The 21,311-nt window shown below is 47.5% G+C and overlaps 1 protein-coding gene across 1 annotated transcript in view; it reads left to right on the top strand.

Annotated features, from left to right (window-relative positions):
• The window catches only part of piwil1 (piwi-like RNA-mediated gene silencing 1), a 50,788-nt gene extending 30,896 nt beyond the window's left edge, over positions 1 to 19,892 (top strand). Inside the window, exons 15-19 of the mRNA XM_078554670.1 lie at positions 6,590 to 6,660; positions 10,805 to 10,955; positions 11,047 to 11,172; positions 11,280 to 11,427; positions 18,990 to 19,892. Coding sequence (XP_078410796.1) covers positions 6,590 to 6,660; positions 10,805 to 10,955; positions 11,047 to 11,172; positions 11,280 to 11,427; positions 18,990 to 19,106 — 613 coding nt within the window. The 3' untranslated portion in view covers positions 19,107 to 19,892. The remainder of the gene's footprint in view (positions 1 to 6,589; positions 6,661 to 10,804; positions 10,956 to 11,046; positions 11,173 to 11,279; positions 11,428 to 18,989) is intronic.
• Positions 19,893 to 21,311: the final 1,419 nt, after the last annotated feature.

The following is a 21,311-nucleotide window of genomic DNA, read 5'->3' on the forward strand; positions in this document are numbered from 1 at the left end:
CCACAGAGCCGAATACAACTCCGCCGGCAAGCCGTCGCTTCCGGGAGTTTTACTCTTCTCGAAGGACTCAAGGGCCTTAGTCAGTTCATCAGGAGTTAGCGGTTTGTCCAGGCTCTCCCGCGTACTGTGGTCTAAGACCTCCGTGATAGAGGACAGGAAGGACTGGGAGGCCGTGCTATCCGTGGGCTTCACGTCATACAATCCGGCATAAAAGGATTTGCTGATCCTCAGAATGTCGGACCGTGATGACTTTACTGAGCCGTCTTCTTCCTTCAGGCTGCTGATCACAGAGCGCTCTCTGTGTACCTTTTGGAAGAAGAAACGTGAGCACGTCTCATCCTGCTCCACGGAGCGGACTCTGGAACGGAAGATGATCTTGGAGGCCTCCGAGGCAAAGTGCGAGGCTTGCTGGCCCTTCACCTCTTGGAGCTCCTCCTTGACATCGACCCCCATCGACTGCAGCCGGAGCAGATTCTGCATCTTTTTCTGGAGTCGGGACATTTCCCTCTGTTCCTTTCTAGCTTTCTGGGTGCCTTTGAGGATGAAAAACCTCTTGATGCTTCCCTTGATCGCTTCCCACCAGTGTGTCAGGGACTCAAAGAGGGGTTTCACGGTTCTCCAACCTTTGTAATCCCTCTTGAGCTCCTCAATGTTCTCTGGGGTCAGCAGTTGCACATTTAGCTTCCATGCCCCCCTGCCCACCCTCAGGTCCTTCTCCAAGTGGCAGTCCGCCCGTAGGAGGCAGTGTCAGAGAAGAACACCGGCTTGACCTTGGTGGATCTGACTGTGAATGCACGGGACACAAACAGGAAGTCTATCCTGGAACGAATGGACCCGTCTGGCCGCGACCAGGTGTATCTACGCTGCGCTCCGTCTGCAGGGTTGCTGAAGACGTCGTGCAGCTTGGCATTCTTAACTGTTTCCATCAGGGATCTGGACGTAGCGTCCAATCTGCTGCCGGCCCTGCCGGATTGTCCAGCCGCATCGATGATGCAGTTGAAGTCACCGCCCAGAATGACCGGCCTGGAGGTCGCCAGCAGCAGCGGGAGCTGCTGAAAAACCTCCAGCCGCTCAGCCCCTTGTGCCGGGCCATACACGTTAATTAACCGGAGTGGAGCGTTCTTGTACATTACGTCTGCTACGAGGAGTTGCCCGCCCACCACCTCCTTGACCTCGGAGACGGTGAAGTTGCCTCCCCGCAGCAGAATACCCAGGCCGGAGGAACGAGAGTTGTTTCCGCCCGACCAGATCGATGGCCCATGGGACCACCATCGTGACCATTGCCTGTAGGAGCTGAGGTGCGGTATCGCACACTCCTGCAGAAACAACAGGTCAGCTTTGACCTTGGCTAGGTAGTCCAAGGTCGCAACACATCGCGTAGTAGATTTAATGCTACGCACATTTATGGATACAATCTTTAAACCCATTTTAAAGCATTTATTCTCCTACCAAACCCACTGTCTCTGAGAGTCCCAGACCTTTAGTCTGCTCCTTCATACCCGTAGTGAGCTCAAATTCCTTCACTTTGGATGGGCTGAGGTAGATCTCCTTGGCCGTGTTCTGCTCCGGTGGCATCTGGAGGTTCACGTAGAGAGTGGGTTTTGAGATGACCTTTGCTGGAGAAGCTTCTCCAAAACTCACCCCCTCTGGGGTGTTGCTGTTCCCGGCTTCCTGGAGCTGGGGTGCGATGATTGCCTCACTGCTCCCAGATTCCAGGGGCTGTGGTGCACTGGCCTCCTCAGGTTGCACTCAAAGTTGGGGTGCGCTGGTCTCCTTGTTGTCTCCAATTTTCTGGAGCTCGGGTGTCTCGTCCTCCAACGCCCTGGAGCTTTGCCGCCTCTTCTGTCGGTGCCGCCCTGGCACTTCATCATCCGAAGAGCTGCTGCCCTTGTCATCCGTGTCGGATGGGAGACGCCTCTTGCCGCTTCTCTGGGAAATGCCTTTGCTTCTTCTTCGCTCCTTCTTACTTTTCTTGTTCTTCACCGTCCGCCACTCCCCCTGCTGCTTTTCCACTGCTGCCTCCTCCTCCATTGATTCGCTGTCCTGAGGACTGGGAGGTACAGGGGGTAGTGCTGCTGATTGGCTCTCTGTTGCCTCAATCTCTTTCTCCACCTTGTCTCTCTCTGTGTCCTCCTTTGTCCCGTTGAGCTCCCTGGGGGCCTTGGTGGTTGGAGTGACACGAAACATTTCTTCTGCTTCCCCCTGGTCGGCTTTGGCTGCCTGTGCGTAAGTACGGCAGCGTTTGGGGCAGGTCCTGTAGAGGTGACCTGCCTCGCCACACAGGTTGCAGCACTTGGCCTGTTTGCAGTCTTTTGTCTGGTGCCCTTCCTGTTTGCAGATCTTGCAGAGGGAGGCGCTGCAGTTGGCCGCCACATGACCAGCCTTGCCGCATGAGCGACAATGCTTGGGTTGCCCAGCGTAGACCAGGTAGCCACGGTTTCCCCCGATAGCGAAACTGGAAGGAGGGTGGAAAATGGCTCCCTTACCATCGGTCTTTAGCGTGACCTTAAACAGGCGTTTGCCTGTCCAGATCCCCAAGTCGTCTCGAATCTCGGTGCCGCTCCCCACCTTATCGAAGTACCTGGTGAGGAAGGTGACCACGTCGGCGACAGGGACGAAGGGGTTGTACACATGCACCATCACCACACGTTCCCGTTGCAACGGCAGAGAAAAGTGCGGCTCCGCCGTCAGGATCTTCATCTCCGGCAGGTCTCTCTTCTCCTCGAACACCCTCAGGAGCTGGACGCAGTCTGCCACCCGCTTGAACGTCACGTCAAAATAACCACCTTTGCGGGAGTCATGCAGGGTGAAGATCTCCGGAGCTTCGAAGCCGCACGCCTTCAACAGGATCCTCCTGGCGAAGAAGCCCCGATCCATAGGTGATCCTCCTTCGCTGTGGTTCACCGTGACTCGGACGGTGATAGGTAACCCACGGTATGGATTTCGATTGCGATTGGTTATAGCCCTTCCATCCCGACCTTGCCTTGGCAGGACCATGGTGTCGCCCCTGCAACACTTGATCTTAGCCAAAAGGCCGAGAAGCGAATGCCTGCTTGAATGCTTCGATTGAAGCTTTTTTTTTTTTTTGTAAAAATATACTTTATTCATAAAAAATCTTCAATCACATTCAAAACCATTTCAAAAACAGCATTACAAGGGTACAATCCAGGTTAAACTTTTACAAAATGTATCACCAGGTGCATCAGTACAAACAATATTACAATCATTTACAGCCTTTCATTTTGATCTGTACAGCCCGAGGGGCTCTAAACAGTTCCCAGTCTCTCGGTGCGCTGTGGTAGAAAGGTCTTAGACAGCGACCCTTCCCCATTGCGCCTTGGCGGCAGCTGCCCCAAGCTTTAGTGCGTCCCTCAGCACGTAGTCCTGGACTTTGGATTGTGCCAGTCCGCAACAATCGGTCGGGGACAACTCTTTGTGCTGGAAGACCAACAAGTTTCGGGCAGACCAAAGCGCCTCTTTCACCGAGTTGATGATCCTCCAGCTGCAGTCGATGTTTGTCTCGGTGTGTGTCCCTGGGAACAGCCCGTAGAGCACAGAGTCCTGTGTCACAGAACTGCTCGGGATGAACCTCGACAGCAACCACTGCATCTCTCTCCAGACTTTCTTTGCAAAGGCACAATCCACAAGGAGGTGAACAACGGTCTCTTCCCCACCACAGCCACCTCGAGGGCATCGTGCAGAGGGGGTGAGACTCCTGGCGTGTAGGAAGGATCTGACGGGGAGGGCCTTTCTCACCACCAGCCAAGCTACGTCTTGGTGCTTGTTGGAAAGTTCTGGCGATGAGGCATTCTGCCAAATGACTTTGACAGTCTGCTCGGGGAACCATCCCACAGGGTCCACCCTCTCCTTATCCCTTAGGGCCTCTAGGACGTTACGTGCTGACCACTGCCTGATGGACTTGTGGTCAAAGGTGTTTTTCCGCATAAATTTTTCCACCAGGGACAGGTGGTACGGCACGGTCCAACTACTTGGAGCGTTCCGCGGCAGCGTGGCCAGACCCATCCTTCGCAACACCGGGGACAGGTAGAACCTCAGCACGTAGTGACACTTGGTGTTTGCGTACTGAGGGTCTACGCACCGCTTGATGCAGCCACACACAAAGGTGGCCATCAGTATGAGGGCGATGTTGGGCACGTTTTTTCCCCCTTTATCTAGAGGCTTGTACATCGCGTCCCTGCAGACACGATCCATTTTCGACCTCCAGATAAAGCGGAAGATGGCTCGAGTGATCGCCATCGCGCAGGAGTGTGGAATGGGCCAGACCTGCGCCACGTACAGCAACAGCGAGAGTACCTCACACCTGATGACCAGGTTCTTACCCGCAATGGAGAGGGAGCGTCGCTCCCACATGCCCAGTTTCCTTTTCACCATAGCCACTCGCTCCTTCCAGTTTCTAACGCATGCCCCGGTCCCTCCGAACCATATCCCCAGCACCTTCAGGCCGTCAGCCCTGACAGTGAAGGGGACAAAGGATCGGTCAGCCCAGTTCCCAAAGAACATGGCCTCGCTCTTCCCACGATTTACCTTGGCTCCCGAGGCCAGTTCGAACTGGTCGCAGACGTGCATCAGTCTGCGCACCGACAGCGGATCCGAGCAGAAGACGGCGACGTCGTCCATGTACAGGGAGGCTTTTACCTGAGTGCCTCCACTGCCTGGGATCGTCACTCCTCTTATGCCCGGATCCTTCCTGATGGACTCGGCAAAGGGTTCTATGCAGCACACAAAAAGGACAGGCGAGAGAGGGCAGCCCTGCCTGACTCCAGATTTAATCGGAAAGCTATCTGTTTCCCACCCATTGATTGAGACTGCGCTACTGATGTTAGTGTAGAGCAGTTGGATCCAATTTCGAATTCCCTCCCCAAAGCCCATTTTGGAGAGCACATCCCCCATGTAGGTGTGCGATATTCTGTCAAAGGCCTTCTCCTGATCCAAGCTGATGAGGCAGGTATCCACACCCCTGTCCTGTACATAGGCAATCGTATCCCTGAGCAGCGCCAGGCTGTCAGAGATCTTCCTGCCTGGCACAGAGCAGGTCTGGTCAGGGTGAATCACCAATTCCAGAGCGGATTTGACCCGGTTGGCGATGACCTTGGACAGAATCTTATAGTCCATATTCAACAGTGAAATGGGTCGCCAATTTCTAATTTCCTCCCTTTCCCCCTTGTGCTTGTAGATGAGGGTGATGATGCCTTTCCTCATGGATTCTGACATGCTGCCGGCCAGGAGCATACTCTCGTACACTTCTACCAGGTCTGGGCCGATCAAGTCCCACAGAGCCGAATACAACTCCGCCTTCGATTGAAGCTGCCTCCACCACACTTCCCGGCAGTGCATTCCAGACGTGAACCACTCACTGTGTGAAAGTTCTTTTCTCACATCATCTTTTGCAAATCACTTTAAATATGTGCGCTCTTGTTGTCGATCCTTTTATGAATGGGAATAGTTTCTCCCTATCTACTCTATCCAGCCCCCTCATGATTTTGAGCACCTCTGTCAAATCTCCTCTTAGCCTTCACCCCTCCAACCTCTCACAACTCAAATTATTCATCCCTGGAACCATTCTTGTAAACCTTGAAAGAAGCTGCTTCGTTCTTAGTGAATAGAGGGGAGCCGGAAGGTTTTTATCTGTAACACAATTCAAACCTTGAGGGGGAAGTGTTTTTTTTCACTTTGTTTGCCCCCTCTTTCTTCTATCCCCACCACACATTTTCTGCTCTTTCACCCCCACCCCAACTCTCCTATTTAAGATTGTTAAAAAAACTATAGTAAATGACAGGGCACTTAATACAGTAGTTTGGAAATAACACTAAGTGTGCAGTGTATTTCCATAGTGTATCCTCATCTATCCTGATGCTTTCAGATGAAAGACCATGTGATCAGCACCTTGAAATTAATATTGAGAACCTTCTAAATAAGCCAAGTCCTGAAGACTGGATTCTATAAGTAGTCATGTACTTAAACAATCTAATGCAATTTTCATCGATGCTCTAGTTTTTACACGGACAGCACTGAGGTCTCTGACCCAAAAATGACCTGGCTCCTTAGTAAATTATCTTGACTATAGGACAAGATTTGTTCTTTGTAGGACTTGTCGCAGTTTCTGTGGATCCAGCCTAGCTACAAATTGTGGGTGGTGCAGCAACCAACATTTTAAATGTTGTGAAGTTGCAGAAATGTTGACGGAGCTTTGCTCTGCTCTCCCGTAATAAGTAGGATTTTCTACTCAAGGAATAAGTAAACTTAATTTTGGTTTGATTGACCTTGTTACTGTCTAATGAGTTGTCCACATTTTAAAAACTAAAAAGGCCTAGAACTGTGGAAGTGCTGGGCTAGTAGGATTTGGTGAAGAATGATGCAGCCAAGGTTTAATTGGAGTATTTGTTTTTGGTATATTTGGAGAATCTAGTGTGCTATTTTATAATTGAGGTGTTTTAATATCTGCTCTTCAAATGTTTATAAAGATGCGGGTATAAACTTGATTGCTAGATGAAATCTGTGTGAAGGATTACATTGCAAAGTTTTCAAGTTGAAGATTTTAGGATGAACAACTCATTGATCTTGTGACTAGGTGGTTTTCTCGCTGCATCCTGCAAGAGCGTGGACAAGAACTTGTAGATGGATTAAAAGTTTGCTTACAAGGTAGGTTCATGTTATAATTGGATAAAAGCTGTTGTATACTTAAGAGCCAGAAATATGTGCAAGGGAACAGTGACTTGTGTTGAATATTTTCATGATGGGCCCCTGGGAACATCAAAATTATATATAAACTACTTCTACAGGTTGGTAAGTTTGCATTTATTTAAAGATATGTATTTCAAAATTTTTGACCAGAGGTGTAGGTGAATTTGACATGTTAGTTTTCTGAGCGTAGACCACCAGAATATGCGGACTCATTGCATTCCTAAAAGTCAAGGAGCTGAGCTTAGTGTGATCGCAATTTGACAAAAAATGTCATTTTTTTTTCAGCTTGCTTGTATGGTGCAGGAATTGTGGGATTATCCACCAATTCCTCCCAGGGACAAAGACAAAAATTGCTGGAAAAACTCAGCAGGCCTGACAGCATCTGTGAAGAAAAAGGCAGAGTTAACATTTCAAGACCGTGTGACTCTTCAGATCTGATAGAGTCACATGGTCTTGAAACGTTAACTCTGCCTTTTTCTTCACAGACGCTGTCAGGCCTGCTGAGTTTTTCCAGCAATTTTTGTCTTTGTTTCAGATTTCCAGCATCCGCAGTATTTTGCTTTTACCTCCCAGGGACAACTCTGCTGAAGCTACGACAGCCAATGAGGGAGAAACCCCCCTGTGATAATGCTTTGATGTCACTTGCATGGAATTCCTCTGCAGACTTGATAGGCCCATGATTAATAACTTTTGGGTGGCACGATGCTGAAAGAAACTAGGGAATGAGATCTACAAAGCGCAGTCAATCAGCTTGAGAGGATCTTCTTGGCCCAGATTTTGAGATAGCAAGAGTGAAATTGTCAGCGTTTGTCATCATTCCTCCTCTGAAACTGCAAATTGTGGAGTCTGTACATGAGCAATTAAACATTCAAATCCAGAAGTTTGCTGTCAGTGAGCCTGCTTATTTGGAGTGTGTTGAAGTCCTTTCAGACTGCAATCAATTAGAAATCATTAAACTGGCAAGAACTTCCCCTTTTAATGTTCTTTGTCTCACTGTAAAAACTCTTAAAAGTTGTATCATGTTAAACGAGGTATAACTGGGTTCTAAAGCTGTATTAAGTTCATAATGTTTAAAAAGCCTCAGAGCAATTTTACATTTAGTATGCAGTAGCAACACTAGTGGTATTTTCCACTAACAGGATGCTGCCACCAAATCATAAAGACATTCTGCCTACTACACATGCATCTTGAGTTTCAGTGTCTGTGCGATATCAGGTACATAAGCCGTATGTCCCGACAGTTGGATGGTATCAAACAGCACATCCCTTAGGCTTTTTGCAATAACTGCTCAACCAAGCCTGTGCTTGCATAACTCAGATCATGTTTAACATTAGATGTGATTCCTTGATTGGACAGCGCTTGCTGAAAAATCCCGAATGTGTTAAGAATTACACTGGCAACCAATATCAGTTGAGCTTGCAATGTAGTTCCTTTATGCTTTCTAGAAGCTACATGTGTTCATTCGCAGGGACCTGTCCTCTGCAGGCAGAAACAATGTCTAGGCATTGCACCTTTTTTGAATTAAACAAAAGGATGGGGTCACTGGTGCATTTTCCACAGCGACTCCTTGACCAATCAGAGCCGACTTGCCAACCAGTCAGCACCCTTTTCTCATGCAGTATTAATTGTTGCTCCCATTGAAATTTGGAATTCTTGCACCTGTCCTGATGAGTGCAGGATGTAAAGCTTTGGCATGACTTCTTCAGAAATACTCAAATTTTACATTTGTTGACTGTTAAACTTCTCCTTAAATTCCAGATTTTTAAATTCTCAAACTTTATTTTGTACCTTTAGTCCCATGGTGGACAATTATTATTGTGTCATCTGCATTAAAAAAAAATTAAAGTGAAAAGATTCGGTGATTTTGTTCTTTGCTTCCTGATTTGCTGTTTGAGAATACTGAAATATGTTATGTCTGCTTACCCTGCTTGTTGACATCACTTCTGTCAGACACTTGGGAGGTCCCCTTGGTGCCAGAAAGAAGCCAGTGTTTGAAGAGGCAAAGTGTGTGCCACTGAGATCTCTGGATCTTTGTGGACAACTTTCTCCCATATTAATGGTGAGTGCTATTCCTTTACTGTTGACTGCAAAATCTGGGTCAGCGTGAGAGTTACTTCCAAATCAATGACGAGGGCATGACAGGAGCAGCACCAGATATTCTTAAAAATGAGATGTCAACCGGGTAAAACTATAACACAGGAGTACATGGCAAGCCAATCAGCATAAGCAACATGAAATTGACAGTTAAGCGACCCCACAACCAATGGATCACTTGGAAGCTGTGCAGGCCTGCCACATTCAGCTGTGAATGGTGGTGGACAATTAAACAACTAACTGGAGGAAGAGGCCCCATATATATCCCCATCCCTCACTGAAGGGAGGAGCTCAGCACATCAATACAAAAGACGAGGCTGAAGCATTTGCAACCATCTTCAGCCAGAAGTGCCAAGTGAATGATCCATCCCGGCCTCTTCTTGAGGCCCCCAACATCTCAGATGTCAGTCTTCAGTCAATCCAATTTACTCTGATGGAAGATTGACAGTGCTATCATACAATACTTACAATAATCTCATTGACACTTTAGTTTGGGTTTTGCTACTCAGCTTCTGACCTCATTACAGCCTTGGTCCAAACATGGACAAAAGAGCAGAGTTCAAGAGGTGAGATGAGTGTGACTGCCCTTGACATCAAGGTAACATTTGACCGAGTGTGGCATCAAGGAGCTGTAGCAAATCTGGAGTCATGGGAATCGGGTGAAAACTCTGCTGGTTGAAGTCGTACCTAGCACAAAGGAAGTTAGTTGTGGTCGTTGGAGGTCAGCCATCTCTGTGCAAGGGCATCACTGCAGGAGTTTCTCAGGGTAGTGTCCCAGGCCCAACCATCTTCAGCTGCTTCATCAATGATTAACCTTCCATCATCAGGTCAGAAGTGGGGATGTTTGCTGCTGATTGCACAATGTTCACCATTTGCGATGACTCAGATACTGAAGCTGTCGGTGACCATGTGCAGCAAGACCTGGTAAACCATTCCGGTTTGGGCTGATGTGGTACAAATGTCACTTGCCACTTAAGTCCCAGGCAATGACTATCTATCTCCCCTTGTCATTCAATGGCATTAGTATGACTGAATCCCCCACTATCAACACCCTGGGGGTTAACGTTGACCAGAAACTGAACTGGACTAGCCATATAAATACAGTGGTTATAAGAGCAGGTCAGAGGTTGGGAATTCTGTGGCGAGTAACTCACCGTCTGACTCCCCAAAGCCTGTCCTCCATCTACAAGATACAAGTCAGGAGTGTGATGGAATACTCCCCGCTTGCCTAGCCAAGTGCGGCTCTAACAACATTCAAGAAGCTTGACACCAACCAGGGCAAAGCAGCCTGCTTGATTGGCATCCCATCCACCACCTTAAACATTCACTTTCTCCACCATTGATGCATGGTGGCAGCAGTATGTGCCATCTACAAGAGGCACTACAGCAACTCAACAGGGCTCCTTCGACAGCACCTTCCAAACCTGTGACCTATACCACCAAGGAGGACAAGGGCAGCAGATGCACAGAAGCACCTCTACCTGCAAATTTCCCTTCAAGCCACACTATTTTGATTTGGGGCTATATCGCCGTTCCTTCGCTGTCGTTAGAAAAGGAGTACAGGATTCTGACCTAACAGCACTGTGGGTGTACTTACACCACATGGACTGCATTGGTTCAAGAAGGCAGCTCAGCACTACCTTTTCGAGGCCAATTAGGGATGGCCAATAAATGTTGGTCTTGCCAGCAATGACCACATCCCATGAAAGAATTAAAAAAATAAATAAACAATGCAGGATCTAAAATGATGAAACAAATCTGGGCACCTAAAGACCTTTAATCTTGCATCAGTAACTAACATTATTTGAACTGATCATTGGGCACAAACTTGAAGATCACCTAAATGAAAATTTCTGGATTCTCCACTGGTATGCAGTGTGGGAGTTAAATCAGTTTTTGTGCCTAGTTCACAGTAAAAGGGCAAGATTGGTTGTGGATTAGTTACAAAGGGATGTTTTCTATTAAGTTCAGTAATGCTACTTAATTTGTTAAATTTTGATTTCCTCAGCTGCTTTAAAGACATGGCATGCATACAATAAGTGCCTACCTGGTCGTATCATCGTGTACCGTGATGGAGTTGGTGATGGGCAGCTCAACACAGTAGTGAATTATGAAGTTCCACAGCTGCTAGATTGTTTGAGATATCTCACTGACTACAAGTGAGTTATGCAAATTCTCAAATGCCTAAGCAGTATGAGAAGTGTTTTTTGCCGTTTTTATTGGCACATCTAGCGAATGTTTCTTTTTCAGTCCGAAGCTATCGGTGATTGTTGTAAAGAAGCGTGTTAATGCAAGGTTTTTTTCACAATCTGGTGGAAGATTACAGAACCCACCTCCTGGCACTGTCATTGATACAGATGTCACAAGACCAGAATGGTAAAGTATAGTTTTAAAGATTCAAGCATAATTTTAGATTAAAGGATTTTAGTTGACCAGTTTTTTGCAAATAAAAATCAGACTCTTAGATGTGTGCTTTTTTTCAGGTATGATTTCTATATAGTCAGCCAGTCAGTGAAAGTTGGTACAGTTACACCAACGCACTATAACGTAGTGTATGACAGCAGCAACTTGAAACCAGATTACATGCAGCGGCTAACCTACAAGCTGTGCCACATGTACTACAATTGGCCGGTGAGTGAAATGACCTCTGCTTTTATTTACTAAAACTGACCAGGCTGGAGGCTTGAATGTTCCAATGTTTTAAAGTAACCCCCATCTTAAAAAAGAAATTGTTTCTCAGTCATCAGCTGCCAGACTTTTGAGGCTGGAGTTAACTTGTTTGTCACTTGAAAGTTACTACAAAGTGAACTTGAAGCTTGAATGTTTGAATTTTTTTGGTATGCGAAGCTTAACATCCATACGCCATCCATTGTGGGGTAGAGTGTTACAGTGCAAAAGCAAAGTTGGTGTGGAGTGGACCCTGCTCCTTGCCAACCAGCCCTGAGTCATAACGCCTCTCACTGAGGAGGAAATCCAGCCCTCAGGAGCAGTTCCATCGGTCTCAGCAGTGCCAAGAACCCATTACTGGGCGCTGCCTTGACTGCAACCAGGAACAGGAAAAAGGCTGATGGATCCTGGAACCAGGTAAGTCTGGGATCTTGGGCAGAGGAGGTTTGGACTGTTTAGTTTGGGTGGGTGGGTGGGGTGTGTTTAATGGAGCAGGGTGGGTACTATCTTGAGGGGTTTGCCCCCAATCTGCACAGGGAGCAGACCCCCTCTTCTTGCCCACTCAAACTGTTTTATAGCCTGTGCAGCATATTATCGGGGCCAATTGACTTGGTAATGAGCCTAAATGACCCTTGATTTATCCTGCTTCTCTAAACCCCCCCCCCCCCCTTCCCCCCATATTATAGGAATGGGAGTGAAGGTGGTGGGGTGGGCACCCACCCTTTATTACGTGCCCCCCCCAGCTGAAAACATATCCCGCAGGGGGCACGTGAAATGCAGTCTGTGTTTTCTCTCAATTATTTGGACTTTTTTTTAAATTTAGTCGTACAGTTTTTAATTTCAAGTCCTGGCATAATCCTAACCAATCACCTCTAACCCTCAAAATATCTTTAGTTGACATTTGTTGGGAATATGTATGTATTTAGAGCTTACTGGGAAGAGCAGTAAGCTTGTTTGAATGTGCAAAAGGGAATGGGCAGGGAGACATTCATATTCAAACCCAAAGTGTGTGGAGGTTAAATCATTTCAATATTTCAAACTAATCCAGGGAAGTTGAACCAGAGGATGTAATTGAGAATTGAATAAAAAGTAAATTAAGGTTGTCCTTGACTGAGGGTGGGATTTTCCCCTCCTGTGGTGGTGGGTGGGAAAAGCGGCGTTCTCCCCACTGGCCACAAAGGTGGGTTTTCGGGCCCGATTGTCCACTTGTCATCTCGTTAAATATGCATCAGGAAACGCGTCACATCGCCAGTGGGAGTACTCTGATTCGCCCGCCCCACCGTAACCTCAGTGGAACCTCGCCCTGGGCACCATATTTAAACTTGCATCCATTTTCTTGCTGACTGCAGCCCAGGATTACTCCAGGTTAGAGATGGTCCTCAAACCAAAGAAACATGCAACCCTAAGTTTAGTGATGTGTCGCTGGATCACCTCTGGATGCCTTTGAGGACCGCTGTGACCTTCCCTACCCTTGTGGAGGAGGCCACCCAAGTCACCAATCTGGCCTGGTAGGAGTGTTTGTGGTGGTGTGTCAACTCTGTTTGGAAGCGAGCTGGGATCAAATGTCACAAACAGATGAATGATCTCATCTGCACAGTGAGGGTAAGTCAACCTTCTCGTCACTCTTGCCACATTCTCACAAGCCCCTCAGGCTTTCACAGGATGACATTCTGCAGGGAACTTGCACACTACCAGCACAAGGGACATCACCACACTCGCTCCTACACACAAATTGACACCTCCACTTGGGCTCCACTCAGCACATACACACAAGGCCGATATCCTTATCACCTGCCTTGGCATGCTTCATGCTCTCTCTCACTCTATCTGTCTTTATGCAGGCCAAGCTCGCCCATATTAAAAGGGAGATGTCCCGAACCGGCGGGGGCATGCCAGAGATCAGAGCCCTCACCCAGTATGAGGAACAAGCAGTATAACTGGCCGGAGAGGACTGGGACTGTTACCTGTGGCAACATTGAGACTGGTGGCACACACCTAAGTGAGGACCCTGCACCAGCTGATCCTTCACCGCAAGACTGAGTGCAGTGTGATGTTTTGTACATTGCTGCCATGCACTAATTATCTCTCTTCTCTTTTATAGGTACCTCTACCTATGACACAGGGACACAGAGAGCCAGCCCTTCCTGTCCAGGCCCCTTAACTCTTCTGATAAGGATCTTGAGGACACAATAATGGAAGACCTGTCACAACGCTCATCCACACTCTCCACCAGTGCAGAGACACACCTTAGTGAGATTTAGATCTAGAGCAGGCTCAGGGTCACAATCTGGTGAGCACAGCAGTTTCTGGTCCACAGCAGGCGGCGGCTAAAACATCCAAGGTCACTGGCACTCAGGATTGCTGGAGGCCAGGATTCTGTTGAGTCTAAGTCAAATGACGAGCCTATGGACTCTGTCTTAGCGCAGATGTTGGAGCTGCAGCGACAGTCACTGGAATATCAGGCAAGGTTGTTGATGCATTCCACAGGTTGCAACATATGATGGAGTCGGTCCACGTTCAGTCTGACGTGCCGGCACACAGGTCAACACTGGCAGGATGGCAGGGAAGACCTTGGAGACCTTAGTCCAGGACATTGGTCCTGAACTGCACCAGGAGCTGCACTCCATTGCTGTAGGCTATGCAAGAGGGCGCCAAGACACCTCGATCTCACTCCAGGTGCCCCTTCTCAAGGAGTCAGCCAGAGGCCCCTGGGCATCCATAGGGATGAGAATCAGTAGCTGGGCACCTGGGGAGAGCCTAGATGACTCTAGGAGCATCCAGCCGATCCCACTCTACTGCCTGTGACCCCATCATCTCCAGCTCCACAAGTCATGGGCGGGTGCGAGAGCACCTGCCCCTCAGCAGAAGACCCAAAGTGGGCTGCAACCCTCCAGAGGGCGCTCGCCAAAGTCATCACAGACAACAGTGTAGTGGTCAGCAGGCTGCCTCCACCTCCACTGTGAATGTTCGGGATGCCCCTCTTTGGGCTTGTCTGCATTGCGCCCACAAGGCTATCGTCAAAAGGGATGTCATACTAGTCCATATGTTCTGCTCCGCGTACCCTCACCTAAACACTCGCCAAGCTCAGCAGTGCGACATCCATATGATGTGTTGCGGTTAAAGGAACCGTCTAGTATGATCTTGATATGCATCACCTTGAGGTGCTTTGCCAGACGCATGTCTCACTGTCATGAATACACTGACGATTGCAGTGCAACTCCTGCCTCTTGTAGGCTGCTGGAGAGACGCTTGAAGAGGCAGTACCTTCTGTCGTGTGTTGCCGGAACGCCCCTCTGCAGGCGGAGCATCATCTCGGTGAGGACACGTGCTCCCAAGGCTCTGTCACCCCTCAGATGATCAGGAATGGTGAGCCTAGTGTGTAACTACTCACTGTCGGATTGAAGAGAATGGGTGAGATGAGAAGGCTTGCACTGCTGGTGGCGATGTGGGCCCGTCATGGAGTGCAATTGTCTGAGAGGATGATCACTGCTACTCATCATCCTCCTAGAATCTGGTAGCTATGAGGACCTCGTGCACGCATGCCACTTGCTATAGCCTCTTGCCCTGCTGCCTCGGCTTTGTCACCCTTATCAGCCTCCGCCCTCTCAATGTCAACCTTATCGGAGGAGACATGCAGCTTCTCTTATTTTGGCATCTGGCAAGCCCTCCCCCTTTGCAGTGCCAGGTTATGCAGGGTGCAGCAAGCCACAATGATCCGTGAGACTGTCTGGAGAAGTGTACTGGAGTGCGCCGTGAGACTTGTCGGGGCATTGGCATTCTATCTTCAAGATGTCAATGGTTTGCTCTATTAATTGTGTGGTAGAATGAGCATCGTCGTACCTTCCCTTAGATGGCTTTTGTGCTGCACAGGTGACATCAGCTACGTCCTTTGTAGGTAGTCTTTGCTACCAAGCCAACCCTGGATCTTGTGTAGTCCCTCGAAGATGCCCGTGATCTACGATCTAATCAAGATGTAGGAATCATGGCAGCTTTCTGGGATCTGGAGCAAACCTGTATGATGTGTTTCTGGTTGCAGACGAGCTGTGTGTTGAGCGAATGGAACCCTTTCCTGTTGATGTATTGCACTGCTTGTTGCCACAGAGTTCATATAGCCACATGAGTGCAGTGGATGGCACCCTGGTAGGAATTCCAAGATGGCAGCAAAGCCCAGCTCTGGCTGCCTGGCTAGCTTGATCTCTGGAGAAGTGCAGATAATTGTGGGCCTTGGCAAAAATGGTGTTCATCACCAGCTGTGTGCACTTCAGTGGACGTGTGAGATCCCACGGAGGTCTCCAGTGGAGCCCTGGAACGAGTGACTCACATAGAAGTTGAGAGCGGCGGTGACTTTGACAGCCACTGGCAATGGATATCCTCCCAGTCCCCGTGACATCAACTCCTGGAGAATGTGGCAGTTGTGAGCCACCAGATCCCTGGACATGTGGAGGCATCAACGGCACACTCTCGTTCACCTGGAGAAAAAACATGCGTCCTCTGGGATCGGAGGGTGCTCTGCTGCCCCTTGCTCATCAAGGTGAAGCTTCCCTGTTTGGTGAGCCTGGCGTCATAGTCTTCTCTGTCTTTCCTCCTGCCTGCATGTGATGATGCAGGCAGCATTAAATGCATCTTTCTTCTTCCTTAGTTCTCCTCTCTGTAGGGTCAATGCAAAAATGATGAGTGAGCGTCAGCCTCCAAAGGCCCTCTTTCTGTCGCTGACTATTGAGTCACAGAGTTCAAGTGTTTGGTTAGAGTCTAGGCATATATTTACCACTACAATCCTTGGCTGCGCACATAGTATTGGTGTGCTTGCTGCCCCTCCGCACTTGGATGTCCTGCATTTATTCCATGCACTAGATTTCTCATTCGGGGCACTCTTCAGTATCTCCTCCTTTGGAAAACACAAGGGCTAATGTTCAGTGAGGGAATGAGAACATTGGGGTGTGTGGTGCTAGGGATTCCCAACCCTGAGCCTGCCCGCTGCAAGATTCGGAGGCGCTGTTTCAAATCCGCGTCTGTGGTTTGTCCTGGTGCCAACTTCATTCTGGGGAATTAGCATGATTGGGACAAGAGCTTATTTCAAGCAGATCAATGATTTGAACTAATCGGGATTCATCTCACATGAATGCTCCAGATTGCCTCTATAGTTAATGAAATGCTGCTAACATTCCTTAGCTGTGCATTCTTCCTCAGATGGGTGCCCCTTTAAGGCACCCCCCACCCCCGCCCCGTGCACTGATCAAATTCTCTTAGAAGCTCTAAGAACCCTCCCGAGCTGTGTTGCTTCGTAGTTTCATTTTCTAGTGCAACATACCTACTGCTTGAAAGATGGTGGCCCTCAGGTTTTGCTACCGGACCACTCCTATGTGACTGTGCAAATACCTTCATCCTGGAGAAGCATAATGTAAGGGCCCCTCCCTCCAATAACTAAGTCCTCCCCCCTGTAGTCCTTGTCCCCATTTATAATTGAGGTGGTTACCCCTGAGTTGTTTGAGGTGGATGTTCCTATGTCCCATGTTGACCTTACCCCTCCGCATCTTGAGGCCTACTGTATAGGGACCCCCACCCCATGAGACCTAGTGCCCACCCATACAGTACCTGTTCCCGATCTATAGGCTGCAGATGCCCCGTCCCCAACTGTGACTCTGCCATCTGTGGCCCAGTGCTATGCTCACAACCTCTGGGACCAACATGCTTGAGGTGATGACCATGCCTGCGCGCACCATGCTGGGCATGACTGACATGCCCTCCCCCTCCCTAGACTGGGACAAAGACTTATCTTTGCAATCTCAGTTGTCTAAACTGAAGTGCTTCCTTTCTCTGCTCTCTTGTCATTCTGGCCACAAGGGCTTTCCTCTTCCCCCACCGCACCTCCAGTCATGTCTGTGTGCACCCTTCCCCAACCAAGCCTTTGCCCTCTGGACCGTACCCTTGCCTCTGTCTTGCCTCCCCACGTTCCCCTGCCTCAATCAAGCCTTTGCCCTCCATCACACTTCAACCCATCCCCCTGCTTACCACTAGCCTGGTAAATATTGCCTTGTTTGTGAAAACCCTCCGAAATCGATGTGCTGCTGACTGCGCAGCCTGGCACAGAGCCGGAGGACCCACAAGCACAGCATGATGCAAAGTGGGCGACCATACCCTGAAGTCACAAGTGCATCTGGCGAACTGTACTTCAGGTTGCGTATGTCCAATCCTGTATCAGGCCAGTGTAATTAGACACTGGCGTGGCCTTTTGATCCTGTGTGGGGGCATGATTCCAGCGAGATACCTTGATAATGAGCATTCATGATATGCTAATGTATTCAAATTTTGTTCCTGACATGGTGAAGCAGGAAACACACTCCACTATTGAAGTCTGCAGCACTCCCTGTTTTCACGCCAATAGAAAACTGACTTTTTTGCTCCTGCGATATTATCCTGTGCTGCCTACCATTATGTCAGCCACTGACTGGACCGGAAAATCCGGCCTGAGTTTTTGTGCTCAAAGTAATATCCTAGGCAGATTGAAGGCCAAAACATTGGCCTGATGCTATGATGGGTGAGTTGGTATACATGACCAAACTTTGGCTGATGAATCTAATCAATGCCATTTCTTAATTTAGGCCACATTGTCATTTGAAAAATCCAAGTAAGATGCAATGGAACCAAATGAGTTTCTTTTTTGTATAGTGGTTTGAGACGTTTATTATATTTCTGCTTACTTTGTCTTAAACAGTGAATTGTTTGCTCTTGCTTCAGGTGGTTGATTAAAGGGGTGGGGTATCATGCTGCAGTTCAGAAAGAACATAGGAATGCAGGAGTAGGCCATTCAGCCCATGAGCCTGCTCTGCTATTCAATCATGGCTGATCATCCACTTCAGTGCTTTTTCCTACACTATCCCCATATCCATTTGTCATTGGTATTTAGAAATCTGTCAATCTCAGCTTTAAACATACTCAATGGCTGCTTCCACAGCCCTCTGGGGTAGAGAATTTCAAAGGTTCACAACCCTCTGAGTAAAGAAAAATCTCATCTCGGTCTTAAGTGGCTTCCTGCTTATTTAAAAACTGTCCCCCCTGGTTCTAGACTCCCCAACCAGGGAAACACCTTATCTGCATCTAGCCTGTCTATCCCTCAAGATTTTGTAGGTTTCAATGAGATCACCTCCCATGCTTCGAAACTCTAGAGAATACAGGCCCAGTTTCCCCAATCTCTCTTCATAAGACAGTCCTGCCATCCCAGGAACAAGTCTGGTGAACCTTTGTTGTACTCCCTCTATGGCAATAATATCCTCCCTTAGATAAGGGACCATAACTGCACACAGTACTCCAGGTGCGGTCTAACCAAGGCCCTGTACAATTGAGCAAGACTTCACCACTATTCCGTTACTCAAATCCTCTTGTGATAAAGGCATGACTGCATTTCATCCAAAAAAACAAAACTAATGTATTTGCATCTTAAATGCTGAATTTAACCTAAGGTTTTGTGCTTGAAAATGCATAAAATCTTTGTAAATGAACTAATTTTGTTTTTTGTCTCTCTTTTATAGGGTGTCATCCGCGTGCCTGCCCCCTGCCAGTATGCTCACAAGCTAGCATTCTTAGTGGGACAGAGTATTCACCGAGAACCCAGTCTGGCATTGGCAGACCGACTTTATTACCTGTGAACGTAACAAGCTACCGTGTTTCCTGTTGTGATCACTGCTTAAAAAAGCAACTTTATAAAATTTACCAAGGATATATTTTCTAGACCAGCGAAATTTTCAAATGTTTGGGCACATATGTACGAATGGAAAACCAGACCTATTCTTGTATTCATTCCATCTGACTATTAATTTGTTTGCACACAGTCTCTTGCAGCTTTTTAAATATCTTATGTTTTCTGCAACCACAAGTTGAGGCAAATGTTGCTCAGGTCTCAGATTCAGATTCCCTCTCCCTGAGCAACCTTTGTATTTACTAATGTTAAGTTCTCTGACTTAAAGCAACATAGAATCATAGAAATTATTGTGCACCATGTCCAGTGTGCTCCTGATAGCTTGATTGGAGCAACCTGCTCTATAATCCCCTTTCCCAGTATCCTTTGATTTTCTTTTTCTAATGTGTGCCCAATTCCATATTAAGTGTGCCTTCTAATAACACTCAAATTCCAACTACTTGCTTATCAAAGGTTAGAGTCATGGGAGGTGGCCATTTGACCTGCCTCTCTATCCATTTTCTGCAAAACATCCATCCACTTTGTCCTATTTCTTCACCCTTTGCCCATAACTTGTTAATTAAAAAAAAAAATTGTTTTTGTTCATTTCCGTTTTGAAATGTATTATGGGTTCACTGTTTCAGGTAGGGGCTTCCATTGGAGGAGAAGCCAAATTTGTGAATTTGTCTGTATTGCAATGACCCCACATGCCTTTTTTTATTCAATCACTGGATGTGGGCATCGCTGGGCTGACGCGTATTACCCTTGAGAAAATGATGGTTCTTAAACTGCTGCAGTGTTTGTCATGAAGGTACCCCCTCAATGCTGTTAGGTAGGGAGTTCCAGGATTCTGACCCATTCCTAAAATGGTGTTCCAATAGTGTTCCACCTTCATCTCCTAATAGTGACTTGTACTACAAACAGTACCTATTGTGGTTAAGCTAATGACTTGTACAAATTCAGTACTGCTCATTTTCTGTAGTGCCCATATATAGAACACAATCCCATTTACTTTATTTGCTCTTTTCTACCAGCATTCCCTCCAATTTAAAGATTTGTGTGTCTACACCTTTAGTTAGCTCCTCTAGTTTCTCACCTGTGATTCTTCTGTGATCCTGGTTGGTGAACATCTGCATGATATTTGATCATGGAAGGGTGTGCAGCTGAGCCTGGCCCTGCCCTCGCCTGATCATCATATTTGCTGACAGCAGCAGTCACCAAGTAGCTTAGAGGAGACAAAACAGAAAATGCTGGAAAAACTCAGGTCTAACAGCATCTGTGGCGAAAAGAAGTTAACCTTTCGAGTCCGTATGACTCTTCAGAGCTCTGTTGCTGTTAGACCTGAGTTTTTCCAGCATTTTCTGTTTTTGTTTCTGAATTCTAGCGTCTGCAGTATTTTGCTCTTAGCTTAGTGGACAACCTAGGGAGAATTTCAGTTCCCCAGTAGAGGGTTACTGACACTGATTGTAAGCCTTTGCTGTGATCGGAACAGACTAGACAATCTAATCTGGAAGGTACACAGCAGTACCTTTTCCTGATCGGCCACATGTGGCAGCTTTGCAATTGTCATCGGGATTAATTTTGGCTCAAATTAAATGGTTTTTTTTTACACAAGGCTGGACTAGAGGTATATAAACACCTTGTTCTCCCAATCCCCCAGATTATTTTCTTTCTGGCATAGTATATTCAAGTGGCAGCCAAGGGGACAGTATCTGTTTATGCCTTGTCAGATGCCACTCTGCACACCTTGAGGTGATGTGTAAGCACTGCCTAGTGATGGCCTGATTGTTCAATGGGAAGAACGCTGGCCGTCTGCCTACAGTAATGCAGCTGAGGTTATAAACTTGGGATCATGGGCAAGGATCCCTATTCCCTTCACTCCACTATGTAGTGCATTGGACCGGAGTAAATGGATCTTTGTAATCAAATTTTGTTTTAAGGGTGGGGGCGGCTGCTGGATGTCAAGCTTGGTCTATGTCAGGTTTACTTTGACATTTTGCAAACTACTGGAATCAGCTGAATTTACTGTATTAACACATGTCCAAGTGGGCATCAGTTGGACAAATTACTTGTGAATAAATAATTGAGTTTTTCTGTGTAAAGTACATTTTTGAATCATTTTGCCAACCTGTGACTTTTTGAACCACTCCTGTATTGGTTTTTGCTATATGTCTGT

The sequence above is a fragment of the Cetorhinus maximus genome, chromosome 12, assembly GCF_964194155.1.
Source record: "Cetorhinus maximus chromosome 12, sCetMax3.hap1.1, whole genome shotgun sequence".
Lineage (NCBI taxonomy): Eukaryota > Metazoa > Chordata > Chondrichthyes > Lamniformes > Cetorhinidae > Cetorhinus > Cetorhinus maximus.